Source organism: Festucalex cinctus, chromosome 15, assembly GCF_051991245.1.
Source record: "Festucalex cinctus isolate MCC-2025b chromosome 15, RoL_Fcin_1.0, whole genome shotgun sequence".
Taxonomy (NCBI): domain Eukaryota; kingdom Metazoa; phylum Chordata; class Actinopteri; order Syngnathiformes; family Syngnathidae; genus Festucalex; species Festucalex cinctus.
Window position 1 is genome coordinate 20,405,036 of NC_135425.1, and position 19,059 is coordinate 20,424,094.

Below are 19,059 nucleotides of genomic sequence, written 5' to 3' on the forward strand. Positions count from 1 at the left end.
TTCTCCCAACATTGGTCAGTGGTAACGCTCCAAACGAGTGGGATGAGGATGAAGAAAGGACGAGCGAGACAGATAAAAAATGGGGGAAAGTGAGAGAGCGAGCCAGTGAAGGTCATCGTTATAGACGGGACTCTGAGAAAGTCTCCAAATAAAGCACCCAGAGGGGGGAGGAAAGAGAGGGAGGGTGTAATCTCTGCCAGAGAGGAGCAGAGGGTGGGGAGGGTTTTGGACCTTGCTTCACACACGCACGCACAAACAAGTCGGCCATGCCAGGCGGTTAGGTGGGAGGATGTAAGGGAGAGGGCTACACCCTCGAGCTGCAGCTTTGTTGTGTGACACATAGACAGCCCACCCTTGCATTCCCACCCCTAAATTTGGCCTTGAATACAATTGCAGGTTTGAGGGCGACAAATCGGACCCGACCACGTGGGCGGTACCGACTCGGCCTACGACTGGCCCAAAGAGAAATGACTCCACGATGGAGGAGGAGGGGAGGTACGGTTATTTTATTATTTTTTTGTTTTAAACTTTATCAAGAAAGTCAAAAAATACACAACCACTGCATGGTACCTACTCGGCGCTACTTGATACAGTTTAATACATGCTGATTGACGTGTAGGCTTACTTGAAGAGTGACTTTCATTTCATTCAAAAATGAAAGCATGCAAGGGCCGCTTTGAAATTCTTTGACTTTAATTTAATAAACACACTGAAATTAATCAGTCTAGAAATTATAGATCGTTCTTATTTTCTACTTATTAAAAAAAATTCTATATACCAGCTCTCTGTTCAAGGTGATCAGGCAAATAGTTAAGGATTTTCAAGATTTTGGGGTGATGACTGAAATTAATCACAAATGAATGCATCAAGGTACAATATTCATCTTTTGTAATACAATATTTATAATATTTTGGAATACTGTGCATGCATTATCATAAAAATAGCCCATGGCTGCACTTTCACTAGGCCGGACCGCCTCGTAAAATGTGCAAACTTTTTTTCGATGGTGAGATGCGTCTTTCATTGTGGCTTTTGCGGAGATTTTTTATTTTTTTTTTTTTTAATAGCAGAAAAGTGTGCGGCTGCAACTATACAATTTTTTTTCGTGACCTCTATGGCTGCACACATTTCTCTCCCCACCACTTCATACTGGCTATGACATGTGTGCTCACGCACGCACACACAGTGTTTATTCTGAGTGCGCATCCCACCCCGATGACCGCTTTGGGCTCTAAGTCATTCTCCACTTAATTTACTGTCCTCCACCACTGGTCCACTGCTGTGTAATTACTATGCAGAACACATACACGCGCACACATACACAGGTGCATGGAAACACAATTATACACTCATAATGATACCCATTGCACACTTACATGCACTCATACACATGCAGAAAAGATAACAAGAGCACTAAAGATGAATTGATAGGACAACAAGAGGGTTGGTGTATACAAGGTTTGATATCTTTTCTTTACTTGACATGCAACCCACACATGCTTCATTAGGGGACAAAAATATTCCAATCAGGTTAATATTTAATTTTCATTCCTATAAACAAAACAGAACACAAAAAACCCCAACTCAAATTCTTTGACAAGTCTATTTAACAGGCAATATAATATTTATACATACACATAATTTAGCCTGTGATTGGCGGGCACCCCAGAGACGTCAAGAAGTGAGGACCCGCTCGCCCATTAGGTAATTTAGGCAGATGCTAAGTGCGTCGTGGACTCCAGGGGGCGCCAAAAATCGAGTAAAAATTTACCTGTCGTGTAATTTAATTTGAAATAATTTTACTATTAACTCTTAATTCCAAATCAAAAGGAAAGAAAAGCAAATTGGAATGAATATAACCAATTCTAAGGAAGAAGAGCAACATGAATGAATTTGAAATCAGCTTTCCGGACCTTGTGGCAGAGCGGTCAAACTTACGAACTGTGTGCCAAGCTGCGTTGAATTAAATTAAGTGCTCAGGTTAGTTACTGCAATTATGATCAGAGGTGGTCACTTCCGTCTCTCTGTCCGGTCTGTCGTTGACACATTTTCGGCAATTTATAAAGCGCTCGCTTAAAGGGCATCCGTCAACAATGGGACCAATACAGAGATGGAAGGGCTCGTCTCTGAAAATAAGTAGACAAAAGAAAACCGCGTACTTGAATCTTGATCTGGAAATGAAATCCAAATCAAATCTTCTGACGTTGAAGTGGGAAGTTGTGAGTATTTATAAAAACTTGACAATTTTAAGTCAAGCATACTTGTAGATAGCTAGCATAGATTAATTATAGACAGTATTTTTGGCCCCAAAAAAATTAATAATAATTTTTAGTAGTGATGTGCAGGTCTATTTCAAGGTATCAGTACTCGTGATGGTGTCTGATACGAGTATCTTGTGGCTATTTTAACTATATCTACCGTAACTAGAAATTAGAAGAGCAGAAAAATTATTACTTTCATGAAATGTAAATGACAGAAAATAGCAAATATTGTGAGTTTTTCTGCAAATAAAGTTTTTTTTTTTCTTTTTAAGTCAGCTGATATGTGTGGGAACTGTATAACATTTCCTTTGTCACGTGTTGAAGGTCACCTCTCCCACCCTGTATCCTTCCTCCCATGCTCTCTTCCTGTAGTCCTCCCTGCACCTGATATCATTTTCACCCCCCACCCCAAGAGCCTCAACTCCCCCATGCACGTATCCGCCATCACAAACCCCCCCATCTTTCCAGCCTCCCTCCTGTTTGCCGGTTGAACTTCCCTCTGTGTTCCATCTGCCCCTTTGCCACCTCTCCCACTGCCTCGCAGCAGACCCACCTACTCAACGGGTGCTCGAGCGCACACGCAGGCAAGGCATCGCCACTGTGGTGCACTAACTCAGCGGGAGGGGGCTGTCGGACTGTCGGGTGTCAAGAGCTTTGGGCCTGCAACTTCCAAGGAGCAGATAAAGTGTGGACGTAAAGCTCATATTAGGGATGTTGTGTTCATATTGGTCATGTGATCGCATCACTATCTTGTGTTGTGTTTTAGACTTAGGCGAGTTGTAAATGAGTCCCCTTACCATGTTGCATTACTATATGTAACATAGAGGGTTTTTTTTGTTTTTGTTTTTTTTAACAGCAACAAACTGGTTACAGTTGCCTCAAACATACTCCACAATTTCGTGTGCATGTGTGTCCTAGCTAACCAAAACAGCAGCATCTACCGAGATGTTAGCATTTTCTAGGACATGGGTCGGCAATTTTTACTATCAAAAAGCCATTTTAGGCCAAATAACCAAAAATTAGTCTGGAGCCACAAAATATTTGAAGATAGTGATGAAGGAAACGGCGTGTTAATGTTAGTTTAATTTACTGAGGGACCAAGACAGTGCTAATTTGAGCTACACCATAACATAAAAATATGCAGCATCCAATACTTTAAGATTCATTTTCTACTACCATTAATCTTGAGTTTTGAGATTTTTTTTTGTAATTATTCAGACTTCGTATTTTTAGACTTTTCTGCCCTTCCTATCAAATTTCTTACATTTTTGACAATTTTAAAAAGTATATTATGCTAATTTTCTGCCTTTTTTTTTGCTATCACTATTGTCGCTTTTTTGGGGGGGCAATTTTGTGGACTCTTATGGTAATCTTCAGGATTCCTTCTTGTTTTTGGACATCTTATAGTTACTTTTTGAACATTTTCTTTCCTGCCTTTTCTTAAAATCAATTTTCACACCTTTTTGGCAATGTTGCGGACATTTTATGGTAATTTTTCAGGATTTCTCTTTTTGGGGGGGACATTTTACAATTACTTTTTAAACATTTTCCTTTTTTTTTTAGATTTGATCAACTTGTACCCTAACAAAAAATCATTTGAATTTACTTAATTAGACCATGTCACGTGGTAAAATGTGTCAATTTGGGGGAGAGTGAGAAATTTGATCAGTTTACCACATTTTAATAACGTGCAAATGATATAAATATACATTTAAATATTATTATTATTTGTCATTATTATTATTATTATTATTAGCAGTAGAAGTAGTTGTAGTAGTAGTAGTAGCAGTAGTAGTAGAAGAAGTCGTGGTAGCAGGAGCTTTACTGCTTTATGTATAGCAGCACGTTTCACCAAATTCTAAATACAGTGACGTAAAGGGATTGCTGTTTGCCTTTGATGGAGGTTTGTGTTCGCATTAATTGTGAATTTTGAGCATATTGTACACGTTTGTGATAGATTGTTGAAGTGTTACCTAATGTTGTGGCTGGTGGGATTATCAATTAAATTATTTGTATTATTTTTTGAAGGACATTGCCCCCCCCCCCCCAAACTACCCCCACCCCCCACCCCCTTGTACAGTTTATGATGTTTCGGTTGCATGTGTGTGAGATTTATTATGTTTTTGTTTTGGGTTTTTTTCCACATGAAGCTGCTCTGTCGTGCCACATGTTTTGTAATGATGATGATATAATGAGCTGACACCCACTGGAGTATGTTGTATTGTATTCGATACAGTGCGCTATCTCTCAGCTTGTGTGCTGCCCCCACCTACTGGCTGCGAATCTAACATTGTTTTTGTTACTCAACAACATGGCTCCGGGCCCATTTGTCTGTGGGCAGTCGCTGCCCACACAGACACACGCCACAGTCAAACTGCATTGCAACACTGCAACATGAGGCCTAATGAACTATTTTGTTACATATACATATTTTTTTGTGCGTATGTATGTGAGAATAGGAAAAAAAGGCAGATGACAGTGTTGTGTGGGAAGAGGCTGTGACCTCAGGAGCGGCGTGCAGTCTCAAGTTCATGTTTGTGGTCTTGCCTTTTATAACGCACGAAGTTGCAGCCACAGGCACACGGAAATATCATCGCTGCTAATTGGTGCCTTGGTGGTACAATCCCTCGGCCTGAGGAGCAATGAAAAATAGCTACTTCTATGTCATGCATGTTTGTTTACTATGAAGGGCGGCACAAGTGGTATAAGCACAAATGCCTTCTTCACAGTTTTGAGGTTGGAGGTTTGAATCCGAGATAGGGTCTTGCATGGTTTCCCCATGCTTGTTTGGGTTCTTCGGCACGCCGACATTCCAAAAATGTATGTAGGTTCATTGAAAACGCTAAATTCTCCATAGGTGTGAATGCACAGTTACAAATGAGTTGCTTTTAGACTTTATGTGAAAAGACTCACCTTATACAAGCAGTAATGAATGTAGGTCAAGGCCAAGATGTCACCACATTATCGTTTCTGTTCATGTTTAAGAGCAATTAACTAATTTTTACACGTGTTACAGAGCTAAGTGCTTATATGCAGCATCGTTGGTTCTTTTGAGCAAGCTCCATTTCTCATAGGGTCCACAAGGGGTCATGATTACATATTTTAGTGCTTCTGAAGTGTGTACACTACAGCATCTTTTCTATTATGATTCACTTTACCATTTAATTATGTACACCTACATAATCCAAAGACCTTTCTCTAAAATTAGACATGTACAATACAGTATTGGATGTCTGCAAAAGTGTATAAAATAACAACTAAGTGTTGATTTCATATTAGTAATATCATACAAGTAGTAAATGTCAACCACAATACATTATTTTTCCCTCACAATGGTGTATTTAATTTAACCTATTATCTCTGCTTATTTTTTAATCATGTACAGAACAAAAGCATCAATGAAACACTTTTGTTTTTGCTTCCATTTCCATGAGTGGAACTATAAATAAATAAATAAATAAATAAATAAAAATCTAACATTTTTTTTGTCCATGTATTCAAAAGGTTTATTTGTCTTAAATGTTGCTCACAAATCTGTCTAAATCTGTTAGTGAGCACTTCTCCTTTGCCAAAATAATCTATTGACCCCGCGTGTGGCATATCAAGAGGTTGATTAGGCAGCATAATTATTGCACACGTGTGCCTCAGGTCAAATATAAACGGCGACTCTAAAATGGTCAGTTTTCATGAATTGGGAGGGTTGCTGGGATTTTTGTTAGGCGTTCGCCCGTCAAGATTCTGGCGTTGTCCATTGACTACATTTCCCATGATGCACACTCTCCGGCTTGCACGTGTCAACACTGCCAGCAAACCGGACCAGACGTCACATTCCTGCATTCCCTTTTTCCTCTCCGGTTTTTCTACGTTGTCATTAACACCATAGCTAACCCGCTCCCCTTTTTTATACACTTATTTCCTTTTTTTTAAAACAAAAACACTCATGGCGCGGAATGTTTGACACGAGAAGGAGGTGAACCCGGGTTTTAGAGACACATTCTCAATTCGGGTGAGCATTAATCTCATTATAAGCCGGTGTATGTGTCTGTTGTTTAGTCCGGCGCTTACAAGCACACATAACAAAGCTGACGTGTTAAATGTCATCTTCTTGGAGTCTTCTTATGCTATGACATTTACTGTCAGGCTAATAGTGTGATTTTAAATCCATAATGTGCGCTCTTGTTGTCTTGCGGTCGTTAGCATTAGCCGGCTGGTTAGCCGCAAAGTTGGCGTCAGGTCAGCAATGCTGTGTTCCTCCCGTGTGTTGACTCAGTTGGTGGATTTTACCTTCGTCTGTGCCTCGACTTGGCGGTTTTGTTAACGTTATAGTTTTGTTGTTATTGTTGTTGTTGTTGTAAAGGTGTTGTGGGATGCTAAAGCTCGTGGCTAACGGATGTAGCTTTTCTGGCAATATGGGCGTGGTTATGGTACAGTAGAGACAATGATACTGACGGGTTTGTTTTGATGGGAATTGCCCCCCCCCCCCCCCCCCCCCCCCCCCCCCCTTTTTTTGCTCAGTGACTTTATTTGACAGTAGCAGGACTGGACGAACATTTCTTAAGATTAAATGGTGTGCTCGCAATCCGTCACCTAACTTGAATAAACCATCTCATCATCTGCCTAAAAGTATGGCTTCACATGCTTGTAACATTCCTTGGATTCTTGTCACAAGGAATGACTATAGCAGGCAAATGCAAAAAGTGTAAGTGCCACTGCATGCCACATTACATTAAATGAATTATTAGTTCACTAGATGGCTCTTAAAACTCATTCACTCCCAGCCATTTTCCATGAAGCAACCTCTTCGCTCCTGGCTGTTTTACTGTATTTTGACTGATTTTGCAAGACCCCAAAAATATTGTGTTATATTGCTATAAAAAACAGTATATTTCTTTTTCCATTTTTCAGCAATTAGCAATAGAATATAGCTAAATTTAATCATTATTCACAAATCAATTTAGAAATGTGAATAAAACAACCGATTTATTTTTTTTAACAGAATTTTGTATTATTTTCCTCTAAATTGTCAAAATTTAAATGCTATTCTTCGTTATAAAATGTAGAAAGTCGATCATATTAACTCCATCACTCATCATTACTTAAATGGATAGTTCGGATTTTTTGACATGAATCCCTATTTCATCCTCACCTTCAGTGTGTGCGATCATCACTGATTTACCCTGCTCTGACGGCGTTCTGTGACACGAGTTTTGGTCCGGTGTTGGACGATGGGAAATTGTCCAGCAAGTTGGCTGGGGTCACCTAAATAAAGTGTTTTTCTTTTAAAAACAATTTGTGTTCAAAAGAGTGATACATTTGGCATTTTATGCTAAGTTGTTGCTCTGTGGGAAGGGCACCTAAACGAAATGGACAGTTGAAGTCAACCCGTCAGTTTTATTTTTGCCTTTTTCACTTCCCATAAAGGACCTAACTTTGCCGCCTTTTTCCTGTTCTGGAATGTTGTAAGACCCAACCAATACAGAATTTTTTATGCTGATGCAGATTCTGATGTTTGACACAATAAAATTCTGATAGCTGATTAATTAAAAAATATAATAAATTAACTTATTTTAAAGGCTCCTTAATTTAAAAATGTATAATGAATAAAATAGCTTATTTTTTGGTTCTTTAATATTGAACAACAATGAAGAAATGAATTACAGGCAGAACATTTTACTGTGATTTTCTTTTTTCTTTTATTGTGATATGTTAATTTGTTAAAAAAAAAAAAAGTAGGGGGGGGGGGGGGGGGGGCAGCAATCTGGTAGGCTCGCATTTTTTTAAAACATTTATTTTTTACCTCTTTTCCGTGGCACAAAGACATCAAACCAGCAATTTTAAGCAATATTTTAGTTAGTTTTGGAGGTAGTATCAGAGCTGTAACACTAGCGTGACGGAGCCTACATGCAAGGGAATACCGTCAAGTTTTGACAAGGGTGCGACATTTAACACCCTGACACTCACTTATCCCATCTTGTGTACCGCTCTCTCAGGTATTTTATTGGCACCTAATCATCATGTAATTATCTGATTGAATGATGTTGTGTCGCTGTTTGACATGGTTTGCGGCAATAACCACCTTCACTGCATTTTGTGTGAAATGCAAAGTCGGATAAATCCCAGGTTTCTATTGCAGCTCAAACTAATGTGGGATCTTTGTGTGAAAGAGCTTAGGGAGGCCACCACTGAAAACAATGATGCATTTAGCTTAGCATAGCTCCACGCTCATTGTTGTGGTCTTATTGTAGCTTAGCTTTTGTCTGTGGCATTATTTGTTTTGTCATTATATGACCAAACCATGACCACTACTGGCACTTGCTTGCTTTGATAAAGGCTAAACTTACCACTTTATAAAAGACATCAGTTTGATACAGCTTTTGTGTTTTGATTGTGGGTGTGTGCTACATGGCAAAAATAGTTGTACTGACAGTGCTCTGTGCCACTCGGAGACAAAAGACTATTGTGTACACAAACATATGCAAGCATCCCCATACACAAGCAAGTCTGCCCCCTTTTTACTCCCATGTGGCATACGCAATGCAGGCTACTCTTTACCCCCTCATGTATTCAGTCCAGTTGAAGGAAACCAAGAGCAAAAATAGCTCATCGAGAATGAAATTGGAATCCACAAGCAAAGAGAGGCAGAAGTTGACCAAAAACAACATGGAGAAGATCAATCCAACAAGAATTTTTGGCAAATGATGTGGAGGAACTTAATTGACAGCACATCACCACGCCTGTCCCATTTTTAACGTGGCTTTTAAACTAGTACGTTAAGCAAGAAATCAACGCAATAAAAGCGTCATAATATCTTAATTTACTAACTCAGTTAGATACAGGCTGTTACTGTCAGCAAACAGCGACAACCCTCGTTGTGACCCTGCTCTCGGAAATAGAGTAGCCTACGACAAATTCGGTGTAAACCTGCTGTGTGAGATTAAGACAGCCAGTCTGTAGTAGACCAGATTAGATGTATTAAGATGCCTTCACTGGATGTGGTGGGAACCCTGACTTGCATTCCCACTGTTTTAGCTCCTGGCTTATGCTTCTTTATGTCTGCTTGTTATGTAACCATCGGCATCTTAAGGCTACCAGACAAGTGGCGGTGTTGTTTTAGGGTATACAGCTAAAAGAAAAACACACAGTTTGGGATAAATATTGCAAATTGGATTTCATGGTCAGGTCAATATCAATTGGCAGCATTTTGTCCTGTGGCAGTTTTTGTAGCCTACAAGTAAAGGACATATGACTAGGCTGTATATACAGTTATTAAAAATATCAACTCTATGCAAAAATAATGCGGAGGCTACTCATTTAGCATTAATGTGTAGGCCTCACATACTAGGATTAAGATGCTGGTTTATTCTGAATTATTCGGTGTTTAAGCAATTAACATTTTGATATGTTCAAATCTGCAGGGTTATGAAAGAATCTGACTGGCTGATTTTTTTTGGGGGGTGGGCCCTTCTGAGGGCCTAATTTAAGATTTTTTTGAGTTTTGAGTAATTGTTTTGTGTTGTGTGTCTATATTGAATTACGAGCCAGCTTCAGATCTGTGGTCGATCGAATGTAGTGAAAAAACAGAGGTGCTGCTGGTGCAATCTGCTATGCACTTTTAACCAGCAATGCACTTTTAACCATTTACTGAATGCACAAATACGAAATGAAAACACTTGTGAGTGAGTCAGACATTCCGTGGACCTGTAACGCGAGACTTTTTGGCTTCTGTAAATTAACCCTGTACTCTGTTTTTAATACAAACACTGTCATTGACTTGAAGTGTTGTCAAAAATATACTCTTTGTCACTCCTAGGCCACTAGCCACTAGCCAGACAAATGCCGTGGACTCCCCAGCGAGTGATCAGGCATCAGTAGAGAGCACGCCGCATGCTCCATGGGGATAAATCCTCTTTGCATGGCCACTGATCAAAGCTGTGATGTAAAGGTGCTTAGCGGCGAGGGCCGGGGGGTCAGGTGATGGCACACAACAACCCTGACAGGAGGGTGGGCGGAGTGGCGGTGAAATGAGGCGGAAAAACTACCAGAGAGGCAAGTGAGGATGTTGACAGTAGCAGAGGGGTACATGATGGTTTTGATGTAACATTCAGAACTGTCAAGGCTGTTGTGAAAAGATGGTGCGTGTATGGATGCTCGTCGATAGCAGTAATGTGATGCGTTGTTTTCAGATCTTGAGGTGAGAGCTTTGCCGTTGTTATTTTTTACAGGAAATATATGATATCCTCCTGCTGTTGACTCTGCTCTCGTATTACCACTTAGGTCACTTTCCTCCCCACCTATCTCTCCTCGCCACCCACCCGCCGCCGCCGCCTCGGTTGTCATGGAAAGCTCATCAGTAGCGTCGGCGTCATCCGAAGCCGGCAGTACGCGCTCGCAGGAGATCGAGGAGCTGGAGCGCTTCATCGACAGCTACGTGCTGGAGTACCAGGTGCAAGGGCTGCTGGGAGACAAGGTCGACGGTGACTTGGACCTGGAAGATGGTGGGAAGGTGCCACAGGTTAGCACATTATTTCATCAATGAATGGCAGTGGCACTTTATAAGCAGCAGTGCCCTATTTTAAAATCCACAAAAGGCCAAGGCATTTGGAGATGAGGGTTTAACAACAACAATAAATGAACAAGTGAGAGGTTCAAGTGTGTATATAATTGCATTTCTTCTAACTACATTTAAATTTAAGATAGCTTGCATGTGATCAAGTTACAATATGATTTCTTCATAAAACACCGCATGTTTACGGTATGCTTTGCTTTTCGTTATGATGAGACTTCTGAAGTTAGATAACTGAATGAAACGGAGCATGTGTCAGAACAACTTTCCTGGCAGGAGCAGCTCCACGTTAGGAAGGTGTTTGCCAAACGATATTGTTGCCGTGTGCCTTTTTATAGGTACTGCTTAGGGGTGTGCACAAATGACGATTTGATACGGTTTTGGATACCTGGGGTGGGGAACACTTTTTAAGGACGTTCAATTTGAAAGTGGAACAATTTGGTTCGGGTCGACTCGGTGTGATTTCGATTTGATTCAATATATGGTATGGCTCACGAAGAGGATTTGATGCAATTCTTTTGTCGTTATTTTACATAATTTGAATGAACCTGTCAGTACGTACTGTAAATGTGACCTTCTGAGATTTACCTCTCTCCAAATATTTAAAAGTGGAACGATTCGATTCGGCTCGATTTTCAATTAAAAAAAATAAAAGATAAAAAAATAATCAGATTCCAATAGCCTTTTGTTAAACAGTAGTAAGAAAGGTTAGAAAAATAACATTTTACTAATGTAATACTTAGTGTTCCTATGTCATAGGGAATATTTCTGGTTCCATGGTCACTTCATTCATAAAAACAAAACACAAAATGCCAAAGAAAAAGCAAAAAGGATTTAAAAAAAAAACATTAATTAATTAATTAATTTATTGATTTATTTATTTTGGTGTAGTTAATATATGTACGGTAATATACCAGCACTTGAGTAATTGGTGTAATTCTCTTCCAGTGGACGGACAACTGCAATGACTACAAAGATGGCAGCTGGACGTCGTCACAGGGGAGGAATTCCTCCAAGCCAGTAAGTGTGAGTTCTGTAGGGTGGGAGTTGGCCTTCTCGCCCAGCAGGATTCAACAGAAACATTCTCTTCCCATCCCTGTGCAGGATGATTGGGAGCACAGCAGTAACGGCAGTTCAGGGTCCAGGCCCAGCTCTGGGTCTAGACCGGGTTCCGGCTCTCGATCTGGCAGCAGGGGTCGAAACAACCAGTTCAAAGGATCCGCCAAGGTGCTAACTCAAATTATGTCTTGTCTGTGTTTTTAAGCTACAGTATGTCACATCTTGATGATGTAAGTTGTGTTTTTCCCCTTTCTGTTGTTTGCATTTTAGAATGGAAACAAAGATGTCTCCTTTGACATCCTAGGCACAGACATTTGGGCGGCTAACACAATGGACTCGCGCGGGTACGTGGATTGTTTTGCTTAATTCATATTCTACAAATGCCCCCCAAAATGTGAAAATTTGCCGAATAAGTCTGTCCACCAATTTTGTGCTCTTTATATATAAAATAATTGCAGCTTAACTGGAATTTTAAAAAGGTGCTGGTGTATTTATTTTTATTATGTCAAGTTTTGTTTTAAAGGGGGCTTTCACATGCCATTGATATTACCTAGGTTGAAGTATTGTAGCTTGTCAAGCCAGTGTCGTTTATGCAGAAGAGCAACAAGGGAGAAAAATAGGTGGAAGTCTTATTCGACAGGCAGTATGTACTACGTAGTAGTTACATTATATACTGTGCACCCCCGCAGACTTGTGGTTCGTCCTACGCGGGATCACATACCTGTGGATTCTTTGACCCCCCCCCCCCCCCTTATTTTTTAAATTATTATTTTGGGGGGGAGGTTGTCCCCCCAATTTCGCCTGTTTCTTCATGTACAACATAGATTAATTTTGGGGTCATTGTTTTTATGTTTTTTGTTTTTTTTCCCCCACTATACTGTATATATTTTTTCTCATGTATTTCTGTGGGTTGCAGGGGTACAGGTTGGGATGTCCAGCCAGAGAAGTTAGACTTAAGTCATTTCCACAGGAAACACACAAGAGCTATGCCAAAGCACCTGCCGCACATCGACCGAGAGGGGTATGATCCGCCATTTTGTGCTCAAATATTTGCCGTTTGTTTTGTATTGCCATTTCCATCGTGATGTAATCTCTGTGGTGTTAATTCATTGTCCTTTTTTCCCCTGTTTTCAGGATGTGCAAAAACAAGTTTGAGGAAGACGACTGCTTAGACTTGAATGACATAGAGAAGTTCCTGCCCCATCTGTGCTCCGTGAGTTACAGACCTATTTATTGTTTTGTTTTTTGTTAGAAAATATATAAACATTTAATTAATTATTGTAGCCATACAGCAGGTTCTCTTGACATATTTCTTGACACCATGGAGGAAAAATACTAACCTCCAGTTGTAGAGAGGCTGGCTATAAATAAACCTCTGGTGACACCTGGTGGCTCCTTGCTGAACTGTGGTGAACAGTACACGTGTCCAAAATGCACCACTGCCTCCTGGTGGTTCTCTGTGTGTACAACATAAGGTCCATTTAACATAGGTATTTTTTTCACAATTCTTTTTCACAACGGTGCCCATGTGCTCAATAACATGTTTGTGACATGATTTCATAAAAAATAGTTAGAGTACACTCTGAAAATCAGCCCCGTTTTAGCTGCCAGCCATGGCACATACAAGTGAGCCAGCCAATGAGACTGATGTACTAATGGCAAATTTGGCTTTTGTTACTAGAACCTGAACAAGAGATATTTATGCACAGCTTTCATCATTACTACTGGCAGCAAGACAGTATTAATGCACAGAAAGTCAACACAATAGGGAATGGGCAATTAGGGTGCCAGTTCAAGCTATTTAAGTCATGCCAGAGTGAGTATAATTTGTAACACTGGCCAAACTATGGGGAAAAAAAGTGGTTTAGCGTCCGAAAGATATGGTACCTATAATTGTCAAAATCAGAGAAACTGAGTTTGTTGCCCATGCGCTTCTGCACTTCCTGTGAGTGGATTTTCAAGCTAATGTCTTCCTGAAGTAATGTCTTCCTGAAGATAGTGTCAACAAGTGAGCCAAATGTGTAAAACTGCTTTTGCAGATGTGTTACTACTATCATCAAACAGCTAGCATTGTGTTTTCCAAAGGTGATTTGTTTTTGGCTATGGTGTCTTCAGTAGACTCCGTTCACCAATGTCACCCTCTCTTCCTTTCTCGCTGTCCAAGCCAGAATGTCTTCCACTCGCTCCCCTTTCCTTCCCCTCTCAGCCTCTGTGTCATCGTTGTCTTTATGCACTGTGGCATTTTGAGCCAAGACTGGCCCGCTCGCACTGTTAAGGATGGCTTCCTCATTGTATAGATCACGAGCCAAGAATTCTATTTCCAGTTATTCATGTCGGACCGACAAGAAAGATGGGGCTGACCTCACGTGTGCGTAGAATTGGGTATGCCAACATTAGACCATGGGACTCTTGGTCTTCCCTTCCTTCAATGATCTATAGTAACTAACAATTTTTGCTTTGTCCCATAAATTTCAGTTATGTCATACTAAAAGCAGTAATACATGTACAGGTATATGACAGCATAATGGCTTAGAGCAAGACCTACCTAGTTGTTCCTAGACCATATGAAACCCTGTTGCCTGGAAGTTTCACACAAAGCCACACCAAGGAAAATATAACCTGCAATTCCAAATGACCACACAGACCTACTGCTGTAAAATTTTTTGGTGCCTTAAGCAGTTTTGTTGCACGGCCCTGTCAGGGAGAAGATTACAATGCCATAAAAGAATGAAAGGCAGCAGAGAGGGAAGGTTAAGTGAGAGCAGTCATTGAGGACATATCCGCTCTCTGGCCCGGGAACAAAGCGGCAGCCCGGAGCTGAGATGTGTCGCAGACTGCCTGGCCCCTGTGCCTGGACGTGTACGTGCAGTCGAGCAGGACTTGGGTCGGGAAATGGACCAAGGGAGGGTGGGGGGTGCTTGGGCTGGACTCTTTGTGGCAGTGTGTCTGCCAGCTGTCAACTACATTCCACTGTTCATTCTTTTCCACTTCTACCGTTTCTTTCATGTTTCCACCAATCTGACTTGATCTCCCATCGCGCTTGATATTTGACATCTCCTCCTTCTCCATGCGTCTCATCCTCCCTCCCTGTGCTCCACTTGACATCCTTCGCGGTTCCCCACATCCTTCAAATGTTGATGGGCAGCGGAACAACATTCAGGGAGGCGGGGGGGTCACGGTGACCGGTAGCCCCCCACCCTGTGGTCTCTTCCTGCTATTGTCCATGCTCTTGATCTTGCACTATGTTAACTATGCGCTGGTCACTTCTGCAGTACGACCCTTTGGTCTTTTCCCACCTTAGTCATCGACAAGATTTTGCATCTCATCACTATCCAATCAAAAGTCTGCATCTCCACATTTTGATTTTTTTTTTTTTTTTTTTTTTTTTTTTTTTTTTTTTTTTTAAATGTAACAAAAATACTTTTTTCTTTCCAGTGGAAAAAGGCATTTCCCCAAATATGAGGATGCATGCCTTTCATCAGACAATGAGCTTATCAACTACTAGAGAAGTCATGTGACTTTGTCAGAATATTCAGAATAGTCATAATTCGTTCTTCCTCGTAATGTTACTTTTTCTGAAACAAAAATGTATTTTATTAATTTTTTTTTTAAACAAATATGATGTTTTTCACAAGATTTTTCCCCTCTGGGGATAATACTGTTTTTTTTTTCTGAGCAAAGTATGACTTGTTGTAAATAAACTTTTTTTTTTCTAATAGCATTACTGTAGTAATATTACTTTTCCAAACATACTGCTTTACAACTTTTTCTCATACTATTGCATTTTCTGAACAAAATGTGACTTTATTCTTGTAACTTTACTCCCTTTTTATATCTAGTAATAATTCTACTTTTACTCTTTTTACAACTTTTTAAAAACATTAATTATTCAATAATATTACTACTTTTTTTCAGTCAAATATCTCTATTCGTCTTACTTTATTCTAGTTATCTTGTTTCTTTGTCTTTTTCTGAAGAAACTGCAAAAGCCAAAAGAACAATGCATTACTTTCAAGCCTGATTTCCATATAGTCGACTCCCTGGAATAATTGGACACGCTCAACCAGTCGTTTGACGATTTAGCGCATTTGTGGCTTCTTTGTGATTTTGACTAAGATCTCACACAGTTGGTTATGATTTAGTCAAGCACTGTATTGACCTTTAACACCTTCCAGTGACTTTTTTATAAGCCCTCAGCAAAGATGAAGACTCCAATAATGTCCAGTCGTCCACGAAAAAAAGTTCTTGAGTCTCTCTCTTTGACACCAATTGCTACTTTCCTAATAGCCAGGATTTGGCAATGTCTTGGGGAGTTACAGAAGAGTACAAAAAAGTAAATATGTGATTTTTGGAACAAATAGATAAGGGTGACGAAGTGAATCTGTAAATAGTAAACCATGACAAAGTGAGAGTTTATTGTACTCAAATTTTTGATCCTTGACCTGTCACAGACATTAAGACACCTGGGAATAGTTTTTTGTTTTTTGTTTTTTTTTAACAGTTTTTAGTCAGTTGTTTTCACATAAATGCAACATTAATGTAAACCAGAGTGCACAAGCACAGAGCTTTGATGCATCCGAGTTGATGAGCAGGCTGTCGGTGTAATATAGCACAGTGTGCATGTATGATTGAAGTCTGACTGGGAGCGGTGGCAAGAACAGAGGGTGAGCATATGAAACCTGCCTCCGTAGCAGTGGTTGTCACATGATTACATTTCTTTAGGGTACTGCAGTACCCCACCGACACTTTGATACCACAATGGCTCCATTTCCTCCTTTATCCAGACCACTGGCTGCTTTGGTGTAGCTGTCGATCTGTCACTCTGCTGTGGCGCTGGCCTCAGATCACGTCTATTTAATGAGATGTGGATGTCAGGATCTCGCATCTTTTCGCCTCCCATCACCAACCACCCACTGTACCTGACTGCGATGGCTGCAAATCTTCCCTTTCTGTACTGTAGGCGAGCGTCATTTACAGAGTTAGATCAAAAGGGCCCAGAGTAGCGATCATCAAACACCAAGCAAATCCGACACCGTGGGGAATTCTATACTACAGGGATTTTTACAAGAAAACGCGGAGAAATTCTCCATGTTGACGTAAAACCTAACATGTCTGAGTTTGACTTTCCGTTGATGGCAACAGCGGTAGACTCTCAGCGCAGATTTTCTGATTACTCTTAAGTGCAGCTCGTCAAGTTGTCGTTGATCAAATAATAGATTTTTAATAGCATTTCTCATACCATGAAAAAATGAGTGATTGAAGTGAAGCTATAACTATGCCTAGATTCCCCAAGGCTATTAGGGCCATGCTTGAAAAGTTAAAAGTTTTATGAGATGAAAAGCTGTGTTTTTCAAGATGATAAATATATATATTTTTTCCAGATAATCTTTTTTCTTTTTTTGGTTGTTGTTGTTGAAGTTGTATTTGTTCTATGCTCTAAGTGCGCACTGTTTTGTTCTGACCGTTCGGAAACTCAACGCGTTGTTCGAATTTGCCGTTTGGAAATTCAGAGTACACCAGTAACAGAGTGCCAGTGCGCACAGTCAGCACGCCGACTGGGGATACTGCCAGTGCGTTGGGCAGTAAGGTATGGAAACGGTGCTAGCAGGATGTTAGGGTTGTGGCCTGACGGACGATCTAAACGTTGGCTTTCACCATTCGTGTAATCAAGTTGGCAAGTTATGAACTTTATTTTTGGAAGTGTGTGCTTTAGTGGCGCTAGGTCTCTGACTTTTCTTAAGGTGGTGGTTGTTAGGCTGACTAACGTTAATGTCAGCTAGCTGTGTGGGCTATCGAGTTGATAACTACTGAGCCGGTATGTAAACAAAACACAAGTAGTTGTCTTGCCTTTGCATTCCTTATTCACTCCGGCAACAAACTGCCATATACTTTCCCCGTACACATGTACACAAAATGTGTAATCACTTATTAGTTTTCTATTTTAGTATGCTATTTGTAATAAATACTCGTAATAAATCTGAAGATGACAGTTTGTCACTTTCCTAAAGAATCAACAAGGCATCCAATATTCTGTGACTACTGTAAATTTGTATTTGTTTTTTATCCGCAGGCACAGTTTAAACATATAAAACTGTCACCACCAAACACGTCTTTATTTAAACACAACACTGGTATTATTTTTAAATGGCCCTTTGTGCATGCAGATGTGATTTTATGGGGAGCAGCTCATTTGTAGATTGAAACGAATATCATTCTTCCATGTGGGAATGTGGGGAAAAAATGTACTTTAGTGTCCCTCCCTCTAGCTCGCTGCCTTAAATTTACAATCTCTCATGTTGTCATTCCTGCTCCCCCCAACCTTCAGTGCTCTCAACAACCTGTCCTGTAACGCCACTCCTGAGGCACTTTTATATTTATCGCTTTTGGCCGCGTTCCCCAGCAACATAAATAAGCTGAGCGAGATAGTGAAACAATGGAGTGCTCCGAAATGATGCCAGAATTGTTGTTCCACTTGAAGGCACGGGAAAGACAATGCGCTTCACTTATTGCGCTCTTGCGAGAAAGTCCATATAACAGTTAGTCTCGTTTCTGTTCACATTCCCCACTTCCTTCCTTGGTCTTCATACCTCATTCTTGAGCAAAGCAGCATCCATTCTAATGGAATGATTAACAATAGTAATGAGATCATGACCTTTCTACATAGCCCTGGGATATTTCAGTACAGCTGGGTTCAAGCAAGGCTGTTTATCTACTGTACATTGTTTCCTTTGCACTATGTGGCTCCACAAAACGTGCTGTCCCGCTAGCATCGGGGGGCTGGCTGTCTGATTTTTCTAGGAATTCTCGTGGCTAGGTCAACATCCTCTCATTGAGACTCCATGCCTGCGCATTATACCGCAACACATGATTCGTTGGCTGTAGTTTTGACTAGGATAGTGGGATACACACACACACACACACACACACACGTTTACATACAGGTGAAAGTCTGAGCAATAACACCTGCATGCAAGGGCATTTCGGTTTGTAAAGTCTTAACCCTCGATACTCACTTCTTCTGTCCCGTTGTGTTGAAAGAAATTCTCACTCTCAGTCAGATCCTGCCGCCGATGTTTTCTAATTACCGGTATCAGATTGCGGGATGCCATGTCAGTATATAAATGTGCACACAGTTGCGTCAGTATCCCGCTTCACTGGGTTTCTGTGCAGAAAGGC

The 19,059-nt window shown here is 40.5% G+C and overlaps 1 protein-coding gene across 3 annotated transcripts in view; it reads left to right on the forward strand.

Moving 5' to 3' along the window:
• The first annotated feature begins 5,903 nt into the window (after positions 1 to 5,903).
• Positions 5,904 to 19,059, forward strand: part of ctif (CBP80/20-dependent translation initiation factor) — a 41,350-nt gene continuing 28,194 nt past the window's right edge. Inside the window, exons 1-7 of one of the 3 annotated variants that reach the window (XM_077497249.1) lie at positions 5,904 to 6,267; positions 10,536 to 10,773; positions 11,773 to 11,850; positions 11,929 to 12,051; positions 12,154 to 12,227; positions 12,800 to 12,904; positions 13,018 to 13,096. In XM_077497249.1, coding sequence (XP_077353375.1) covers positions 10,597 to 10,773; positions 11,773 to 11,850; positions 11,929 to 12,051; positions 12,154 to 12,227; positions 12,800 to 12,904; positions 13,018 to 13,096 — 636 coding nt within the window. In that variant the 5' untranslated portion in view covers positions 5,904 to 6,267; positions 10,536 to 10,596. Of the gene's footprint in view, positions 6,268 to 8,802; positions 10,453 to 10,535; positions 10,774 to 11,772; positions 11,851 to 11,928; positions 12,052 to 12,153; positions 12,228 to 12,799; positions 12,905 to 13,017; positions 13,097 to 19,059 lie in introns of those variants that run through there. The other 2 variants (XM_077497247.1, XM_077497248.1) reach the window with 2 other exon arrangements.